At 37.4% G+C, this 20,325-nt stretch overlaps 1 protein-coding gene across 25 annotated transcripts in view; it reads left to right on the top strand.

The window, feature by feature from the left end:
* The window catches only part of NRXN3 (neurexin 3), a 2,067,316-nt gene that overhangs the window by 563,464 nt on the left and 1,483,527 nt on the right, over positions 1–20,325 (top strand). For 14 of the 25 annotated variants that reach the window (XR_007950617.1, XR_007950616.1, XM_051977490.1 and 11 more), the window contains exons 5-7: positions 12,563–12,864; positions 16,750–16,773; positions 18,914–19,075. Coding sequence is in view for 22 of the 25 variants with exons in the window: in XM_051977490.1 (XP_051833450.1) it covers positions 12,563–12,864; positions 16,750–16,773; positions 18,914–19,075 (488 nt within the window). In the remaining 3 variants the exon portion in view is untranslated. The remainder of the gene's footprint in view (positions 1–12,562; positions 12,865–16,749; positions 16,774–18,913; positions 19,076–20,325) is intronic. The other 11 variants (XR_007950618.1, XM_051977495.1, XM_051977488.1 and 8 more) reach the window with 1 other exon arrangement.

The following is a 20,325-nucleotide window of genomic DNA, read 5'->3' as shown; positions in this document are numbered from 1 at the left end:
TGATTTACCATTTTCTTCTTCGTCACTTTCAGGAAGCATCCACAGGCTATTGAGCAGCCCAACCAGTAGAGAAAGGGCCATTTATTTTTCTACAGTATCCTTCATACTGAGGGTCTGAGGATTAGAGGTGGAAATGGCCCTGGGAAATATTGTCGATATATTTCTTTGCTCACAATGCAGAATGGTGCAGACCAATATGTTGTCTTTAGTGTTCAGTTATAGTTTGTTTTGAATATTTGGTGTGTTATGTCCAGATGATAAACTGAATTATTTCCTAACTCTCAAAAGATATTGTGAGGAGATGGTTAGTGAAAGATTCCAAGAGTACAATCACATCTGCAACTCTTAATGTTAACACATGTTCACTTAAAAACTTCTCATCTAAATTCTAACAGAATTATATGATATCTCATATCCAACAAATTTGCCTAGTAATATTATTACCATGCCTTTTTTTTCTCCTCAAATTTTGCAAATCTGGTCATGTTAAAGAATTAACAACTTCTCTGGTAACTTTCTATTGTCATAATGACTTACTTGCTTACATCTCCTGTTTCCATACTTTAGAAAATGCTGTCCCCTCACCGGAAGTCCACTTCTCCATGTCTTGTCTCTTCAGCTCCTTGGTTTCTGTCATAACATATTGTGTATTTGTGGGAGAAAGCCTAATGTCTAAAAGGATTAGGAGTGAGCTCTTTAGCCCACTCTGCTGTTAGGTGGAAGAGCAAAATGATCTGATTGTTGGGTCATGATTGGCAGTTTTCTAGCCCTTTTTTCATAACTTTCTCAAAGATATTTTCAGAAGATTTGGTTCAGTTCATGCAATATCTGATGACAAGGTTTCCCACACCAGTAGGGAGAGGAGAGAGAAAAACATCCATAGAGAGGGGAGCAGGTTGTAATCCCAGCATAGTGTCAAGGAACCTAAAGATGTTTGGGTAGACTCTTGGGGGCTGAGTTTCAGCACTGTCTGGCAAGAAGGCTTGTTATATATCTTGTTTTATGTGGGTGGAGCAGAACCTGTAGAATCTGTGGGAAACCAGTAATGACTCAGGTGTCTACAGGTAGAGTGTGGTTGTTTGCCTTGGGGCTTTCTATTTATAGTTGTTGTTCTGGTAGGTGAGCCCCAGGGTATGACTAACCAATTTTTTATTTTTTAAAAACAGTTCACTTTAAGTGTGGTTTCCTAAAGGAGACCTTTCCCTAATTCCTTCCCTTCCCATTACTTTGCATGTATACATGCACAGGTTTCCATTGATAATTCTCTGAAGACAGTTTCATTTGTGTGTGTGTGTGTATGTATGTGTGTGTTTGTGTGTTTGTGTGTGTGTGTGTGTGTTTCCAATACCTGGCATACTGCAGAGTTTTGTAAATGCTTATTGACTGATTAAATAGATTATACGATCCAGTGTTAGAAACAGGGGGTCAAGATTTACTGGAAGAGATACTGCTACTATCTTTTTTGGGTGTCTGTGAAATACTTAGAATCCACTCAATATTCTCTCAAGAAGACCAATTATATGACCCTTCAGGATATAGCAAAGGGAGACAATAATGTTGAAAGAAAGAGCATTGGACTGAATTCTACACATTTCTTTGCTTTGCAGGTCCATTTTTTTCCCTTTCAAAAGTGACACTTTGGAGAGTTGCTTTCTAGTCCCAACTCTGTGACTTACTCATTGGTGTGATTCTGGGCACCATATAATTTCCCAATGCCTGAATTTACACATCTGTAAAATGAAGCAGACAGACACTGAAGGTCCCTTCCAGATCAAAAATTCTGTGATGCTAAGTTTAGAAATTGCTGGAATGCCTTTCTGAAAGTCCTCTTCAGAGGCTTAATGCCACCTGCTCTGAGCTCACTGCTTCTGTTGGCAGTTAGTCTTTCCAGACAAAGAAGGAGCAGGGCATCTGAGTACACTCACTGTGTGTTCTGAAAATCAGAATAAGGGAGGGTTTTTGCCAATATATAGCCTGAGATTTTTCCACTTTGAATAGTAGAGAAGATGATGGTTTGGAAAAATTCCATCTAAGCATTTTTATATTTTTTACTGCCCATTTTTGCTAGTTTCTGCTTTGAAGCTGGTAGTATTTGGGAAAGGCAAACAGTAGGAAATGGTGTCACTAGTAATCCCTTTGCTTGGCAGGAAGGGCTATGTTTGGACCAGACAAATCCTATGGATAGCCAAGGTTATCTTTCTGTGAAAGAAGCACACAGTTGCATTATAGGCTGATTTGAAGGACAAAAGACATAAATGAAGACAAAATATATGACTGTCAGCATTTTGGAAATTTGGTCAGCATCTTTCAAACACATCCAGAACCTGGCTTACTTCCCCAGCTCTGGAGTGTTCTGTTCTGCTTTATGATGCGTGTTGCAGGGAGGTCATTTCCATACCATAGATGTTAGTGTTTTAATAAGCATATTGCAATGTTTTTCTTTCAAATGCAGTAGTATTATAGTAAATACAATTAGTATGATTTCCTGGGTTTGAATTTTTCCCAGCTGCTACTATGAGAGTTTTCTCAGCCTCAATTTCCCATTTCCAACCCCACAATCCTACCATCCATGATTAATGCTCTAAATACTTACTTTGCATTTAGCTCTACTCTGTGGTCTCACCAATATTATCAAATTAAAACTCATATTGATGTAAAATATCAGATCCAGTATTCTTTACAATTTGGGAATATCACCAGTTCCCATGGGTTTATGCTGATTATCACAAAATGTATACCTCTAGTCCTAAGCTTTTTGATGAGTTTTAGCCCTTCATTACTAATTATCTATTGGACATCTCCAACTAGATATTCTTTAGTCATAACAAAATCAACATATCTAAATTAAAACTCATTACCTTACCCCTAAATATTTTCACTATTTATAATTTTCCTATTTCTATTGAGGGCACCTCCATCTTTCTAGAAACTCAAGTTTGCAATCTTGGAATCATCCTTGCCTCGTATCCAATCAATTGCCATTCTTATTGGTGTTACTTTTGTGATAGCTCTCACAACGTTCCCCTTTTCTCTCCACTAGCATGGGTCTTCACACCATCTTTCCTGAACTATTATAGTAGCCTTTCACTTTCTTCTATCTTTTCCCTCTCTAGTCTGTCCTCTAACTGAATAAGTAATATTCCCAAACCACATGTCTGATAATGATGTTTTCTAGTTTAATAAATTCCAGAGACTTCTTATTTCTACTAGGTTAAAGTAGAAGTCTTTTTAGGTAGATAAGACTTACAAAAGTTTTGCTCTATGGGCATAGCGTATGAGAATCCAGGATCCTCTCCAGCAATGTGGCACTAAAAGCAGGAACTTGGAGGTGAAAATGAGTACTTGTACATCTTTTTACTCTCAAAAAGTCTCTAACTAGCAAGGTCAAGGAGTCACAAATGTGTACTTAGCATTCTTCTGGACATTATGGATGGGTTGAGAGAGAGAGAGAGAGAGAGAGAGAGAGAGAGAGAGAGAGAGAGAGAGAGAGAGAGAGAGAGAGAGAGAGAGAGAGAGAGTTGGGGAGGGGACTTGAGTCCAAATTCAGCTTCAGACACTTATTAGGTATGTGACTGTGGGTTAATCACTTAATCCTATTTGCTTTAGTTCCTTCATCTATAAAATGAGCTAGAGAAGGAAATGGCAAATGGAGAAGGAAAGTCCTCTATTATTTTTACAGAGAATCAGACACAAGTGAAGCCACTCAATAACACCACAAATGATATCTTATATTTGCAAGACACTCAATGTGCTAATTAATGAGCCCATAAAGTGAAACTAAAGTTTTCTTTCTGGAGTGCTTTATGCTCCCTTCCTCATAGAACTTTTTATGATCTCTCTAACTACCAGTGCCCTTCTTCCCATTACATTGTATTCAACTATTTTTGATATATTTGTATTAGGGGAAGCTAGATGCCAGTGTGTAGAACACCACCCTGAAATCAGGAGGATCTTAGCTCAAATTTAGCGAAAGACACTTACCCCTTACCACTTACTGTGTGATCCTAGGCAAGTCATTTAACTCCATTTGCCTCTCAGAAAGGAAGGAAGGAAGGAAGGAAGGAAGGAAGAGAAAAAGAAAGAAAGAAGAGAAGAAAGGAAGAAAAGGAAGGAAGGAAGGAAGAATGGAAGAAAAAAAGATATTTGCTTTTATTTACCTTATATTTATGCTCTCAGTGCATTTATATGTATTGCATATGAACTCACTTTTTCATTCTTAGTATTCCATTTCATTCTTGGTATTCCCAAACACAGAATGATATGTTTAGCACAGGGCAGGTACTTAATAAGTGCTTGATGATTGATTGTATGGAAGGGACAATGTCTTCCACAATAACAGAAAAGGGGGATTTGGTAGTATCAACTAAATTGGAGATCCATACAAAATGAAATTCTGTAGGTCACCATGGAATCAGCCAGGAAGCTGATTGATGACTTTTATCCTATACCTCTTTGGGGGAAGAGTGTGGTAAGCATTAATTGAGGGTAATGTTTTTACATGTTTTGAAATTTCTCATAAAAAGAGAGGTCCATGAGTGAAAGGTCAAATAGGCCTTACAGGACATTGGATCTAATCTTTTCATATTATAGATTTGAGGCTCAGAAAGATTAACTTGCTCAAGGTCACACAGGTGTTGTTTGATAAAGCAACAGAATTTGAACCCAGTTTCACTAACTGAAAATACAGTACTCTATTATATAAATGGCTGATTTTTTTTAAACATGGAATTGAATAAATCCTCCTTAGTACTATGAATATCTCAGTATTTACATTAGCAAGTCATTTGAAAGGCCATTATTTTACATATCTATGTAAAAACTGAATTTAATATCCTGCTTTTTGTAAGTCCACATAGCATGTACTATTTAATCCATCTGACACAAATAATATAAAATGACTGGTGTATGTATAGTTTAGCTATGTTTATCATGCAGGGAGAATAATGTTTTATTTTAACACTTATGGAATTGATTGTAAATTTCAGAGTGATATAATTTATATGTATTTAAACAGGCCATTAGCTAAATCAATGCTTCTGAGTTGCCAAGTAGTAACAGAATGCTAAGCTTCTTTATGCTGTTATATAATTCTCTGCATTCGCTTTCTTCATCTATTTAGCGGGTATCCATACAAGGTGACTGCATTGTCTCCCTATTCTTTTGAGGCTTACACGTAGCCAGAGTATCAGAAACAGATTTTGCATGATTTTAAATAGTCTTGAGATTTTTATTGGTCTTGAGAATGCATTGCTGCAACTATTTGGCCTGCTGCCTTTAGTTAGACCTATTGATACCCTAGACTGAGTCACTTCCAAGGTGATAAGAAAATATCAGGGGCTTAGGGAGAGGGGGGAGAAAGAAAAAGGGGAGAAGAGAGAGAAGGCAGGGAGAAGGGGAGAGGGGGAGAGAGAGACAGAGAAAGGAAGGGCAGTTAATTGTGATAGACCAATAGATCAATTAGTTCAACCTCTTTTCACTGTGGGTTACAAGAGCAGCTGCAGGATATGAATTGGACGATGCATTTGTCATCTAATTTGAGTTCCAGTTTTAACCTGTATGACCTTGGGCAAATCACAATTCCCATAAATCTTAGTTTTGTCCTTTATAAAATTGGCTGTTTTGAAAAAAAAAAGATGATCTGTATTTTATTTTCCTTTTCTAAATTGCATATTTTTCTTGTTTATTTTTTCTTCAGTCAATCAACAAGAATTTATTAAATCTTTTATATGTGCCAGGCACTGTGCTAAGCAAGTGGGGAATACAAATGCAAATAGAAAGATAGTCCTACCCTCAAGGAGCTTACATTCTAATGGAGGGAGAACACAGATAAAAGGTGTTGGGGAGACAAAGGTACCTGTGGCAGGGACATGGTAGAGAAAGCCTGGACTGTAGCCTGAAGAGGAAGGAAATCTTGCTGGCCTAACTCAACTCCTTAAGAGGAGAATCTAAGAGTAACATCCAATCAGAAGGAGAAGCTATAGATGGAGAGAGTACTTCCAATATGCAAGTTACATGTGTGGAATGAGGCTTCACTTCAAAAACTAATTGTTAATTTGAGAGACATGTGGATGGAAAGTCAATCAACGAGTCCAGAGGACTTGGGCTCTTGTCCAAATTTTGATACACACTCTTTGTATTACTCTGGCCAAGTCATTTAATCTTTTGGTGTTCCTAAGCAACTCCTTAAATTACGTTGCAGAATGATCTGTATTGGTAAAGGGAATTTCCTCACTGGGAGTTTCTCATACTAATGAAATCACAGGTATAGGCCAGAAAGAACAATTAATTAAGACAAAATAGCCAAGTACTACACAAAAGATAAATATCAGCAACCATCTCTCTGTCAACAACTCACATAAATAATAGTCACAACTTGCATGGAGCTTCTTGGAGATGAATTCACCTCTCCCTAGCTCTGAGATGTCAGCACCTTTTTTGAAGAATCAGCTTTCTGGGTTCCTCTCCTCTCAGTCTAGAACTTGAGCTAGAGTTTTCTGAGTGTAACCTTAAGTAGAGCATCTACTGCTCCTCAGGATTGGATTCCCCAATCCCATCCCTCTTGTCTTCAGAAGGTTCTCAGAGGCCAATAAACAGCTTGTGGACTTCTAGGTCCACTCTAGCAAAGGACAGAACCATGGCAAGTCTCCAGCTGCTTTCCTCTTTCAGAGTTTGGACAACTCAATGCATTTCTCTGGGTAGGCACAAGGATTTATTTTTCCCCACTAGATTTTCTCCTTTTAACATAGGTCATAATTCTTTTCTCTTGAAAAGTACTCTAAGCTATCTTTGAGATGATTCTTATTATCTTATACATGATTCAGACTGAAGCTTTCAACAATTTATTGGCCTTTGACATAAGGGAAGGGTAGGACAGATGGAGAAGTGGTATTTTTGTCAACCAATTCTGAGATAAGGAAGCAAATTCATTATTGAACTGAGAGCTTGGGAAGTTGGGAATGTCAGAACTAGGGAAACAGTCTTCACTAGATATTTGCATAGGGTAACACTTGGCTATATAGATTCCTCCCTGGTCTAATTGCATCAAGATTAGCATAAATATGCATATGATTTACATAAGCATCTTCTCACTTCCCTTTTATTTCTTGTTTTATTTTTTGCTGCATTTTCTCCTCCATACCAATGTCATAATCATGATTCCTCCATTTAAAAAGAGCATTCTCTAAGCAAGAGGGGAGAAGGGAACAGAGAGACTCCAAGGATGAGGTCAACAGTGAAAATCAATAAATAGGATTCATATAAGTACAATGTATTTATTAACCTGTTCAGCTCCTTTGAGATCTAAATGTTATGTAGCTGACCTCAAAAGCTCTCCAGAGCTCCACTGGACTTTTGGGTAGTACAGTAGTGAATATTACATCATCAGCATAAGGTGTGCATGAAATGAGAGGAACTGGGAAAGCATACTGTTATTCTTCAAAGTGAATGAAGACATAATTTAAGAACAGCTCAACTTCCTTCAGTTCCTGCCACTGACAGACTGTTTGTCCTTGGGCAAGTGATTTAGCCTTCTCATTTGTTAGTTCACTTGCTGCTAAAATGAAAGCATTAGACTAGACAATCTTTAATATTTCCTTCTGTTTCTAACATTGTATGATTATGATGCACTCTGACCAAGAAAGAAACAGTTTTGAACTGGGAAAAATCTGTTGAATGGGATTAATTCCTATTTTTGAGTGTACTGTGGGATTCTTAAAGTGAGTAAATGTTCAGAATTATGTAAAAGACTGATTTTGCTTGGATGGAGGACTCTGGGTTTGAGAAATCTCTCCATGAATATAGATTACCGTCCAGCTCTGACTTAACAGATCAGTCTAAGGAAATAGAGTGGTCCAGGGTCACACAACAGTATCAGAAGCTGGATTTGAATTCAGGTCTTTCTGACTTCGATCCTCATATTCTATTCACTATACCATAGTGGCCTCTAGGTAAATTAATATTCAAGCATAAAACATTAAGCACTCGTTAGCATGCTAAGTAGCTGCTGCTTATCTTATTACTCTGTGTCAAACATTTCTCCTTTAGAAGTGTACTCTGTGATTAATTTAGACTTATCTTTAAAAGTGCTATTTCCTACCCAGTTATCTTAATTGAGTGGGCCTACAAGGTTTGATTTGCATGTTTATAGAATATGCCCAATAATGTACCATATGTTGAGCCAAGGACCACACACATAATCACGGAGGTGGCTGATGATCATGTATGCAGTTCTTTGGAAATCTGAGGCTGTGAGAAAATGCTTAGCAATAATGATTGCATTTGATTAGACATCTTCAGGTCTCAATTCAGCAAACTTTATGTTCAAGGAACCATGCTTAACACTGGGAGGGATAGATAAAAGAGTGAAATATAAGATATGGTCTCTGCTTTCATGAAGTTGATGAGGTAAGATGTGAAAAATATAATGAAAGGTACAAAGTGCTATGGTTAATTTAATAAGAAAGATCACTTCTGGATGATGGGATTACAGAGTGTTTCAGGATCAGATTGTCTTCCCCCTATAAACACTTGCTTCTTTTTAGCTTCTTTTGTATACTATTGAAACTGCAATTCTCCAGGTTACCCAGGCTTACAGTCTTAGTGCCATTCCTCACTTGCACTCACTCTGCATTCCCTCTCGAATGTTGATCTTGTTCTTATCCTCACAACTCTTGTCTACATCCCCTTCTCTCTACTCATATTCTCTTGGGTATGGACCTCTTCATGCCTGAACTATCACTAACCACTGGCTACCTGGTCTTCCTGCTTCCAATTTCTTCCCACTCCAATCTGTCTTTCATTTAGTTGCCAAAAGGATTTTCCTAACGTGTATATTAGTCCCTAGTCCTTATGTAATAAAGTCCAACATTTCTATTTTATCTCTAGGATTACATATTAAATGTTCTGCTTGGTTTTTAATGCTCTTCCTTACCTTTCCAGTCTACTTGCACTTTTTTAGATTTCACAAATGCTTTGATTAATCTATACTGGTCTATCTGTATTACCTTCAACATAACACTCCATTTTTTGGCTTTTCACTGTTTTTTTTTTTAACTGGATGACTTCCAAGGATGGATTGCTCTCTTTCACATCCACCTCCTGGCTTCCCGATCTTCTTTCCTGACTGAGCTTATATTATATCTTCCATGAGAGTATAGAATATCCTTTAGTATGAAAGGAAAAAATGGCAAAAAGACTGGGTTAGGATAAGTCTAGACCAAATCCTGAATAGAATTAAACAAAAGTAGAAGAATTTGTACTTTTTAAATCAAGGAGAGATCTCAAAATGTTTTGAGCATAAAGGATCTATGATCAAACTTAAAAAAAATCTTTTAGGATACCTGTATGGCAATCAGTGTAAGAGGCAGGATCCGCACCTAGGACCTTTAATTATAAAACCAGGGCATATGGTACAGTGGGAATTACAGTTATTTTAGAGTCAGAGGACCAAGGTTCAGATGCTGCCTCTGATGTTTATTACTTAATCAATTAGTAATAAATCAATTAACTTCCCTGAGTTTCACTTTCCTCATCTATAAAATGAGGCACTTCAACCAGATGGGATTTGAGATTCTTATAAATCTAAATCTATGATTCTGTGACTTCTGAGATAATTTCTTTGTAACACAGACACTAAATTGGAAGCAGTATATAGGATAGATTGAACAAGGGAGAAATTAGTGGGTAAGGAGAAAAGTCAGAAGATGCGTGAATAATCTGGGCCAGAGGTCATGAGGAACATAATTTAGGATAGTAATGTCAATGGAAATGGAAAGGGACAGGACAAGAAATATTGCTGTGGTCAGCTTAAAGGGACTTGACAATTTATTGTATATGGGAGACAAGGGAGAAGGAATCATGTTGTCATTTGAACCTCGGTGATGGGGAGAATGATGGTGCTATTGTGAAAAGAGGGGGAAAAAAAGGAGGGATGACTTGTCCTACTTCCTGAAGATAGGAAGTATAATTTATTTTCCTTAAGTGCTTCAATGAGGGTTGTGATGACTGATAAGGAGCTGAGCTTAACAGTTCTTGGCTATGGTTAATAAGCTGGAGAGAATAGGTGCATGGATGTAACTTGGACAGAGAGTAAAAAACCCTCCCCCTTGTTTACCTCATGTTGCTAGGGAGGAAACTGCACAACTGAAGTTGCATCGCTGGCAACTTCTTTTGGTTAATGAGGCGCCTCTGATGGCTTCTTCACAGCAGTGATGTGAAATGGATTCTTCTGTGAGCATATCTCTGGTTGGAGTGTGCCACCAGAACTCTCATCCCTCACACTTTTGATTGCCATCCTTTTCCCACCTCAGGCCCAACTTCTTATTTAACAACCTGGTCACATCCCATTGGGTTCAAGGCTCCACTGGGGAACCCAAACTTACTGTAGTTGCATTATTGACTAATGAAAATCAGAGCCAAATCTTTCAGGGTAATTGATTTTTAGTTATTGGTCAATAAACAGTACCTACAGCTCAAGAGTCTTTTGTCAGTTCAGTTAATTATCCATCTCTGGCCAGCCTATCCCCAATCTGTACCCAGCCATACGCCACCCCATAACTGTTACAGGCCATCACTGATGCCAAAGCAGGATCAGTTTTTCCTACATGACCTCTTCCACTACTTTACTTTAAACCTCATTCCTTTCTAAGGGAGAAGAATACTGCTTTTTATGAGACAAGTTTCAAAAAGAATAAATGGCTGAAGACATGAAATATTATAGGTACAGAGGGGAGAGTGGGTCTCTCATTCTTTACTTTTATATCAGGACACATAGAATGATATATTTGGAAAAAGCAAGCTCTTCAAGTGTATGCAGTTGTCAATCAATCATGTCAATAATATTGATCACATGTCCACCACAGGTTCAACTAACTTGAAGGAAGAAAAAAGTATATTTCATTATTTAACACAGAAAGACTTATTTGTCATTTCTAAAGTGGACTCATTGTTAGACATTATGTTCCTGTCTGGCCTTGCCCCACATGCTTTGTATTCATTTCCCAACATTAATTTCAAAACAGTATCACTGTTCAGTTCCAAATTTTCATCTAGGAAAATGGCAAAACCTTAATTTAAAATGTCATGTTTATTTTTTTTCTTCACCTAAGTGTAGCTTCTTGTTGTTGTTCAGTTTTGCCCTACTCTTCATCAATGCATTTTTTGTTGTCTTGATAAAAATACTGGAGTGGTTTGCCATTTCCTTCTTCAGTTCATTTTACAGATGAATAAACTGAGGCAAATAAAGTTAAATGATTTGCCCAGGATCACACAGCTATTAAATGTCTGAGGTCACATTTGAACTCAGATCTTCCTGATTCCAGACCCAATGCTCTATTCACTAAGCCTTCTAGATACCCTAAGTATAAATTATTAAACCTTTAAGCTGCCAAGGGGATCTCAACAGTCATCTTGAAATCCTATGCCTAAACAAAAACCCCTCTACAAAACTGTCAAAATTTTTATATAAAATTATTTTATGGAAAATGAGTAATAATATGACATTGTAGATAGAATATTGGGAGTAGAATTAGAGTTAGTTTCAAATTTTGCATTTGCTACTTACCAGCTGTTTGGTCTAAGACAAATAACAACCTCAAGTAACACCACAGGAATCTAATAATAAATCAACAAACATTTATAATAGAAAGCTAGAATATTTATGATGTATGTACTATGTTCCAGGAAGTATCTTTTAGTTACTGATAGACATGAGGTCTATGATTGCAAAGAATGAAATAATCCTTACTCTCAGGGAGTCTACATTCTAGTGAGTTATAGATTGATTGTGATTTAATTTGGGGAAAGAAAGCTTCAATCACAGGTCCTTCATGTATTTGCATATGGAAAGTGAAACAGGTTGTGAATAAAATAGTAAAATAAGTAAAATAGTTGTTAAATAAGCAAAATCATGAGTTCTAGATCTTGTCCTCATCTCTGCAAAGGATTTCTGTCATGGAGAGCACTTTATAATAGTGAAAAATGCTTTAGATCAAAGTAATTTAATTGATCAATGCACTTATTTACCACATATTGACAGAGATAAAAGCTGAAACACAACATTTCATCTCATTATACAAATGAAAAAAGCTGAGATATTGGATAATAATTATAAGTCGTTAGCAAAACAAATGTGAGAACATTCATCCTCTAAATTTTTGGTTATTTAAACACCTTCTCCTATAGAGGAGATATAGATTCCTATATAGGAATATAAAAATCAAATGGACATAGAAGATCAACATACTTTTTGATGTGTTGGATTTCCCCTCTCACCCCACTTTTATCTGTCTTATAGGACTTAAATGTTTAGAATCCCCCATGTCACAACTTACTGAGTTTAGTTTTGTTTAGATGAATAAATACTAAAATTGTTTTCTAGATTTATTATATTACATTGCAATTGAGTTTTACATGCAGCAATGATAGGAGAGGTAAACTGTTATTATTAGGCTATTGATGTCTTCTGAGTATACTTTTTGGGGGGCATCTATAGCAGATTCAAACCCAGCTACCCCAGAATTAAATATATTTCCTTGTTTTTTTCCTCTTTTTTCTGTGACTGTAGCACGAGATGAGAATGTGGCTACCTTCCGAGGCTCCGAGTACCTGTGCTACGACCTGTCTCAGAACCCGATCCAGAGCAGCAGCGACGAGATCACCCTTTCCTTTAAGACGTGGCAGCGTAATGGGCTCATCCTGCATACAGGCAAATCAGCTGATTACGTCAACCTGGCATTGAAAGATGGTGCGGTCTCCTTAGTCATTAACCTCGGGTCAGGGGCCTTTGAGGCCATAGTGGAACCCGTGAATGGCAAGTTCAATGACAACGCCTGGCATGATGTCAAAGTGACCCGCAACCTTCGGCAGGTAATGGTGAAAGGGAGAAAATGCCAGGAAGGCATTCTTCTTAGGTCAGTTGAGGTAGAACATTGTGGGTCAGATTGTGGGGAAGATGGAAAGGATATAGGAATGCCAATCAAGAATATAGAATCATGCTAACATCTCCCCTTCTTCAAGATCACACAAGAAAAATGGTCAAGGTATACTTCTCTCCACAGTTCAATTCTCATTTTTTCACTCATTATTTAGGAAAAGAAATTCAGTTAAATAGATAATAAAATTTAAAAAGACTTTCATCTCCTTTTGCTATGCTTTTCTTTTCTTTAAAAATCACTTCTGTAATTACATTGGATTCTTATCAGTAATATTATTGTTAAATTCAATTAGGAACAGAGTGTTATGTTGCTGCTTGGGAATTTTTCTTCATTTGTTTTTTGTTTCTGTTTTCCTTTTCAATTAAGTTAATCATTGCCATGATGTCATGATTTTAACTTCCCTCCCCAAAGTCTTCCTTTCCTCTTCCTTTTCCTTTTATTTATTTCCTTTTGACCTTTAGCCTTGGAATTGATTGGCCAGAATCTCTCTGAATTCCTCTGTTTCTCTGTTCTTTGGTGCCGTGGTCCTACTTTATTGCTCATGTCTCTGGCTACGAGACTCTTCAGTTGTCTGGGAGGCCTGGAAAGTGGAAGGACCCAATTTAAAAAGTCAACTTTGGAGCAGCTTTTCCTGGTTCTGTCCGTGCTTGGGAACTCCCATCGCTTGCCTATTCTAAGTCAGGCAACTCCGTCAGGTGATAATACTCTTAACTGGAGAGCCCTATCAGAGGGAAACTGTTTTCATTTCTAATAAAAACTAATCCCTCTATATTCATAAATGAAAATTATCTCCAGTCAAGGTCAGTGGATATCCTGACTGGAGGTTTTTTAAAAAACTGTTTGTGAATTTGTCATTTAACTCAGATGGGACACATTATTGATGTCTTATTAATCAGTAAACACTATGTGAGTGCCCCCAAAATAGACTTGTTAAGTTATCTTGACCAATTTGGTGTCTTACTAATTTAACATGTAGACAAGGGCACTGACAGGAGTTTGCATATATTTACTGGCTGATAAAGAAGCGATATGTATTGCTGAATTAATGACAAAAATTTATACAGTACTCCTAATGGCCCATCTCAGGTCAAGGAATGCCAGGTAAGCATCCCATGGGACTCTATTTCATTTGTGGTGAAGGGGCCAAGCAAGACACAAGAAATAGCCTCTAACCACCCCACTGCACACAGATAATCCATTTTAGAATCACTACTCTTTGATTTTCCTCTGAGGTCAAAGACCTCTAATGTTGATGCTTTCTTAAATTTTATTTTATTTTTCTGGGTGAGACCTTAGCATCTAAGAGAACTCATATCAAATTCCCATTTGCTAAAATATTAAGGACTGACATCCTTGAGTTGTAGGGATCAGGATGAAAAAGTGGAAATATGATCTTTTTTCCAGCTTTGGCTGATAATATCCTTGAGGTATTTGGCTGCTGATGAGTCTAGTACTTTTTTATTAGGAACTGAAACAATTTTAGGATCCCCATTAACCAAACAAATGTTTTTCTGGTTACTCTAATATTTTATTTGGTTTAGTCTTGTGGCCTGCTAGGAAATTTTTAATTGAGATGAATGGAGGTGACTTCATCTGTGCTAAAAATCAAATTGAAGAAATAACATGCTCTTAAAATGAAGTCATCCTTAAGACATAGAAGTAACTAATGCTGAGAAAAATGAACTCTAATTGGGCTTTTATTTTAATTGATTGAAGCTGGCCTTGGAACCCATTTAATAGACCCAGCTTGTCCCAGAATATGAAGTCAAGCCACCTTATACATAAACTCTCCCTATGACCTTAGGCAAGTCACTTATTTAACCTTTTGTATCATGGTTCCCATCTGTGAAATAGTGATTACAATACTTTTCAGTCATATAGTGTGCCTGAATATGCAAAACACCTTATGTTCTGTAAGGATTATGATCTCATCTGTGTATAGGTGCTACATTCATGGTGACATCCATATAATTCACAGGACTGGGTATTATGCCTTGAAGGTGACTTTGCCTCTGCCCAATGCCAGGGATTCATTTAAGTAAAAATGGCATGAGCATCTTTTCACTCCTCTCACTCCAGTGAAATCTCTTGGAGGAGCTGTTTGAATTTTGTGTATCTCTTGGCAGAAGGAATGTTCAGCTCTCATGGGGAAAGTGTACCCAAAACAGTCCTGCTTCATTGAATTCCTGACTACATCTGTGTGGCCAAAAAGCATTTTTCTGAAGAAATGGAGATACTGAGGAAGCAAAGAGTTGATTTTTAAAATGTGATCATTTAACACTAAACAATTCAAATCTATTTTTACCAATTTTTTTTAAAGTCATATTTTTAAGTACCTTTCCAAGGATTAATTTGGAGATTTGGGAGTCACCCATTTTTCTTTCCTAGCAGATGATGGGTGTATTCCTAAATATTTAATAGTCAGATAATAGCAACCTTTCTGATTTTTATCTGAAGATTAAGTTACTTTCCCAGCAAACAATTTATTTGAGGGAGCTGAAAGATCACTTTCAGTTTCTTCAAGGCATTCCTTGCTAATGATACTGGTCTCATTTTTTTTCTTTTGTTTTTAGATGTCTTTGTGATAGTCCCTGATTCATAGTTCTGTCTTTAGGTAAAAACAGAGCCAAGATCAGTTGCTATTTATGTTTCAATGCAAGAAAGCAGTATAGAACTTTGGGCTGGCTCTTTAAATGCTGGCTGTCTTTCACAGGCTCTGCCTCCTTACAGTTGAAACGATGGGACTTGACCCCATGACCAAAAGGGTTGCTTTGTTCCTATGTCCCCAAATTGCCCACACTACTTAAGCCAAAGTGATAATACCAGCCTCCCAGTTCAAGGCTCTGTTGGCACTTTAGTAATCTAACTCAATCCAACAAGCATTTATTTTATTAGCAGCAAATGGAGCTGATCCAATCCATTAAGAGATTGCATTTTAGAGCTCTTTGAGTAATATTTAACCTTCCTGGCACACACCCTGCACATCTCAAAAGACATTTTTAAAAAACCAAAGCAACTGGAAAACCCTGTTAAAGGCAGAGGGATTTTGGGCCAGGACGGGCCAGGGTTGGAATCCAGCAGATGTCATTTTGGTTCAATGGCAGATAAACCAGATTCTGCTCTATACTGGGCAGTGAAGATAATTACAAGCTTCATGGTGAGTTCTGAATTCAAGGATATGCTAAACAGAGCTGTGTTTTACTTACTCCAATGTTTCAATATCCCTAAAAATCAAGGAAACTGACCACATCTCTATACCATCCTAAAGTACTAAGGATGGTAAAACCAAATAGGTAAAGCAATCAGTTCTTTCTAACCTCTCAGGCAAGGGGAAAAGGATGCCCCAAACATTCATCTAGATATATGTATACGAATGGTAACTTAATGGAGTCTTTTCTTACAGTACAAGTGTATAAGGGGGTGGGATTTGGGAAAGGGGCAGCTTTTGCTCTCAAGAAGTTCTGGAAAGTAAGTATTATGCCAATTTTAAGTGGAATGAAATTTGGAACAAAGAAATGGTATTCAGGAAAAAAGGGAAATGGAGGCAGCAGGGAGGAATGCAGCTTCTCTCCCTTCTGTCCCCAAGGTGACAATTTCCCATAGAGTCCTGCTCACATTGTCTTCCCCCCTCTCTCTCTTTCTGTGTTGGGTGCCTTTTTTTGAAAGACTAACACGAGATCATTCATGCAATGTGTCATTTTACTAACCGACTAATGTACTAACACCCTAACGACTCATCTTTGTTTTTAGTTTTTTTAATTAACAATCGTTCTGTTCACAATTTTTTAATTTCCTTTCTTCCCCCTTTTCCGCAAAGCACTCAGGCATTGGACACGCTATGGTAAACAAACTACATTGTCTGGTAGATATCATTCTTATTGTCTCTTTTTTTGGGTTTGCCGTGTGTTATCCCCCTTTTCCTCCCTGAACTCCCCTTTTGTCCTCTTTATACTTCTTTTATTTTTGTTAAGTTAAATAAAGACACCTTTTACAAGTATTTTACTTTTTCTTTATAAAAACAAACTGAAGAAGAACATCACTGTTCTGGAAATGGGACTCAGTTTATTTGGGGATGGAACGGGGAATCCATTTTTTTCACTTTTTTTCTCTTTGTTTTTCATAAGAGATTTTTTTAAAATGAGTAAGCTTCTATTTTAGTTTTCTTCCCTTTCCTTTCCTTCCTTTCCCTTCCCTCTTCCTTTCCTTTCCATTCTCTTTTCTCTTCCCTTCCCCTTTCCCTTCCCTTCCTTTCCTTCTTTTCCCTTCTCTTCCTTTCCCTTCCCCTTTTCCTCCCTTCTCTTCCCTTCTTTTCTCTTCTTTCCTTCCCTTCCCTTCCCTTCCTTTCCCTTCTCTTCCCTTCTTTTCTCTTCCCTTCCTTTGTCTCCCCTTCACTTTCCTTCCCTTCCCTTCTCTTTCCTTCCCTTTCTTTTGCTTTCCCCTTTTTTTCTTTCTTTTCTTTTCATCTCTAAAGAATTAGCTCAGAAGTGCACTAGAATCTAAAGTTTATTATGGTTGATGTCTCTCTTCTTTTCTCCTCTTCTCTACTCTATATCCCTGGCTCCCACCCCAACCCCCTTTACTCTTTCCCATTTCTTGTGGCAATGGCTGCCATAGGTGAACTGCCTAGAGAAGATGTCTCTCCCTTTCCTGTTCCTTCCCAGCCCCTATTCCCTTCTTTCACCTTTCTCCCTTACGGTAGCCAAAAGGATCTCTGCAATTGTGTTTTCCCCCTCATTCAATCACTGCATGGCATGTTCCTGTCTTGTGATTTCACCACCAGCATCATCATTTGTTTCCTTCATTTTCCTCCTAGTCACTAACAACTTCTTAACAGTAAAATTCATTTCACTTTCTTCTCTCTCCTAATACTCCTTCATATTCCTCATACTCTTCATATATTTTGGGGTTGGGATTGAACTTTCTTTCTTCTTTTTTTGGGGCGGGGGCAAGAGGGCAGGAAGGGGGAAGGGTATCCTTTTTATTTTTTGAGTTTTTGTTCCCATTTTATTCTTCATTTTGCTTAGTGCATGCAAGTGTGAAATGAATCTTTCATTTAACTTTCTCCTCTGCCTCCCCATCCCTCATTTCTCTTCTTCTTCCTCTCTTGGCTCCGGATAATTTTAGCATGGGCGTGTCAGAGTATGGTGTGTGCACGCTTTGCGAACTCTATTTTTTCTTTCTATCCACTGAATTTTGGGCGTGAGGGCACTGCCTATTCTTTGGGGACGTCACTTCTTTCTTTCTTTTTATTTTGGTGATTTGCCCCTTCATTATTTTCTTTGATATAAGTTCAACTTTTTGTTTGGGGTTCTTTTTCTCTTTTCTTTTGGGAGGTGGTGGTGGTGGTGGTGATGGTGGTGGTAGTGGTGGTGGTGGAGAAGATGGCAACAGCTATGGGAGGGCAGAGTTGGCATCCTGGGGCAATCCATGGCATGCATCATCCATAACATATTTCAAAAGTGAGACTTTTCTCCCTTCCTTTCCTTGAATGCATGTTTGTCAGCGTGCTGTGAGCCAAAAACCAAAACCAAAAAAACACACAAACAGAAAACCCAAAACTAACCAAAACCAAACCCCATTGTTGAAATGTCTCCTTTGCTGTTTTTTCCACTAACCACCATAAATAACAATCATTTTTAAAAAATGGATAATCATTTTAACAATGACCTGAGACAAGGGATGTCTTTGAAGATGTTCCATTTTCTAGCCTGCCTGAAAAAGGGTGCCCAACAAAGCTGAACAAGTATCAGCCTGGTAATAATAATGAACTATCCAAAGGTTAAAGAAAGGAAAATTAGAGATTTAATCCTGGGAAGGAAGGCAGACCAGAAAATGGAACTTGACTGAACATAGCAAAACAAGACTCCTCACAAAAACTTTTAAAAAAGTGATAAGAAAGGTAGGGACAGTACTATGTCTTTCACTAGACTGTAAGGTCATTGCTGGGATTTTCTTTTTTTCCCCTTTTATCACTCAAATAGGTGACAATTTCAGTGGATGGAATCCTCACCACAACAGGATACACCCAAGAGGACTACACAATGCTGGGCTCAGATGACTTCTTTTATGTGGGAGGGAGCCCCAGTACTGCCGACCTACCAGGATCACCTGTCAGCAACAACTTCATGGGTTGCCTCAAAGAGGTAATTTTTAAAAATATGGGTTTTATTGCTGTGTATGACCATTTGAGAAGAAAAAAATATAATCATTTTAGAATATTTTTCTGGGTATAACCTTTGAGGAACTTTGACTCTCCTTTGGGGAGATAGTAATGAAAAGAATAACAAAAGAAAAAAGAATAAGAGTTCTAGTTCTAGTTTATCTAGCCCTGGAACTTAGGGAAAAAAATCACTTAATTTTTTTGTGCCTCAGTTATTTCATTTGTCCAATGATACCTAATGATACCTGCCTATTTTCCACAGAATACTGACATTAGGATTAAATGCAATAATATATGTGTATGTGTGTACTCTTGTAATGCCTGCTAAACACACATGAAATGTTATCATTCTCTTTGGCAACTAGTTACTCTACTGATAAATAAGTCTTTACGCATTAAACAACCAAGATTCTTGTCCAAAGCAGACACATATCTAAAAGTAAGCTTCTTGTTATGTTTTGAGTTGAGAGAGAATTACTGCATTTCAAGATTAAGAATTCTGAAAGGGAACAACAAAAGAAAGGTAGTCAGCAATCTTACCTGATATTTAAAGTTCAGATATTTTGGTTTACATTCAGAGAACTAATACATCTTTCTTTGTATGATTAGTATGTGAAAAAATATCTATAGCTCGTTTTTGATTCATAGATTCTGTGGTAAAATACTTACATAGTGACATCAACACAGTGTTGATGAGGAGCTCATGTCCTACATTAATTTAACCTGAACTAAACCCCATCACATTTAAGAACCATGTCAGTTTTCATAAGAAAACAATTGATATTTTAGAGTACCCTACTTCTCTCATGAAAATGTCTCTAATAATCAACCTTTATAGAGATTTGACTTGATTTGACATTGGCTGATGTTCATGATTTTGTGCTGTGCATGCTTTATATGACCAAACATACATTTGCTCCTGCAGTAAGGCTATGTATCATTTGAACATTGACCATTTGGGAAACAGTATTGAATATTTCTTGACTGAATAAATATTGATTGTTCAAGTGTCCAAGTCAGTTAGTCAATGGGCATTTATTAAACACATAATACGTTCCTGGCACAGTGATTCGAGCTGGGGATATGAATAAAGTTTTTTAAGTCCCTTTTCTTGAGAAGCTTACAGTTTAATGGGGAAGACAACAGGCAAACAACTGTACAAGATGCAGGATAAGTTAAAGATAATCAAAGAGGGAAAGCATATAGTATAAATGGGGATTAGGAAAGACTTCT

The sequence above is a fragment of the Antechinus flavipes genome, chromosome 2 (genome assembly GCF_016432865.1).
Source record: "Antechinus flavipes isolate AdamAnt ecotype Samford, QLD, Australia chromosome 2, AdamAnt_v2, whole genome shotgun sequence".
Classification (NCBI taxonomy): Eukaryota; Metazoa; Chordata; class Mammalia; order Dasyuromorphia; family Dasyuridae; genus Antechinus; species Antechinus flavipes.
The sequence above is the reverse complement of the archived record's forward strand: the minus strand, read 5'-3'. Positions and strand labels throughout refer to the sequence as shown.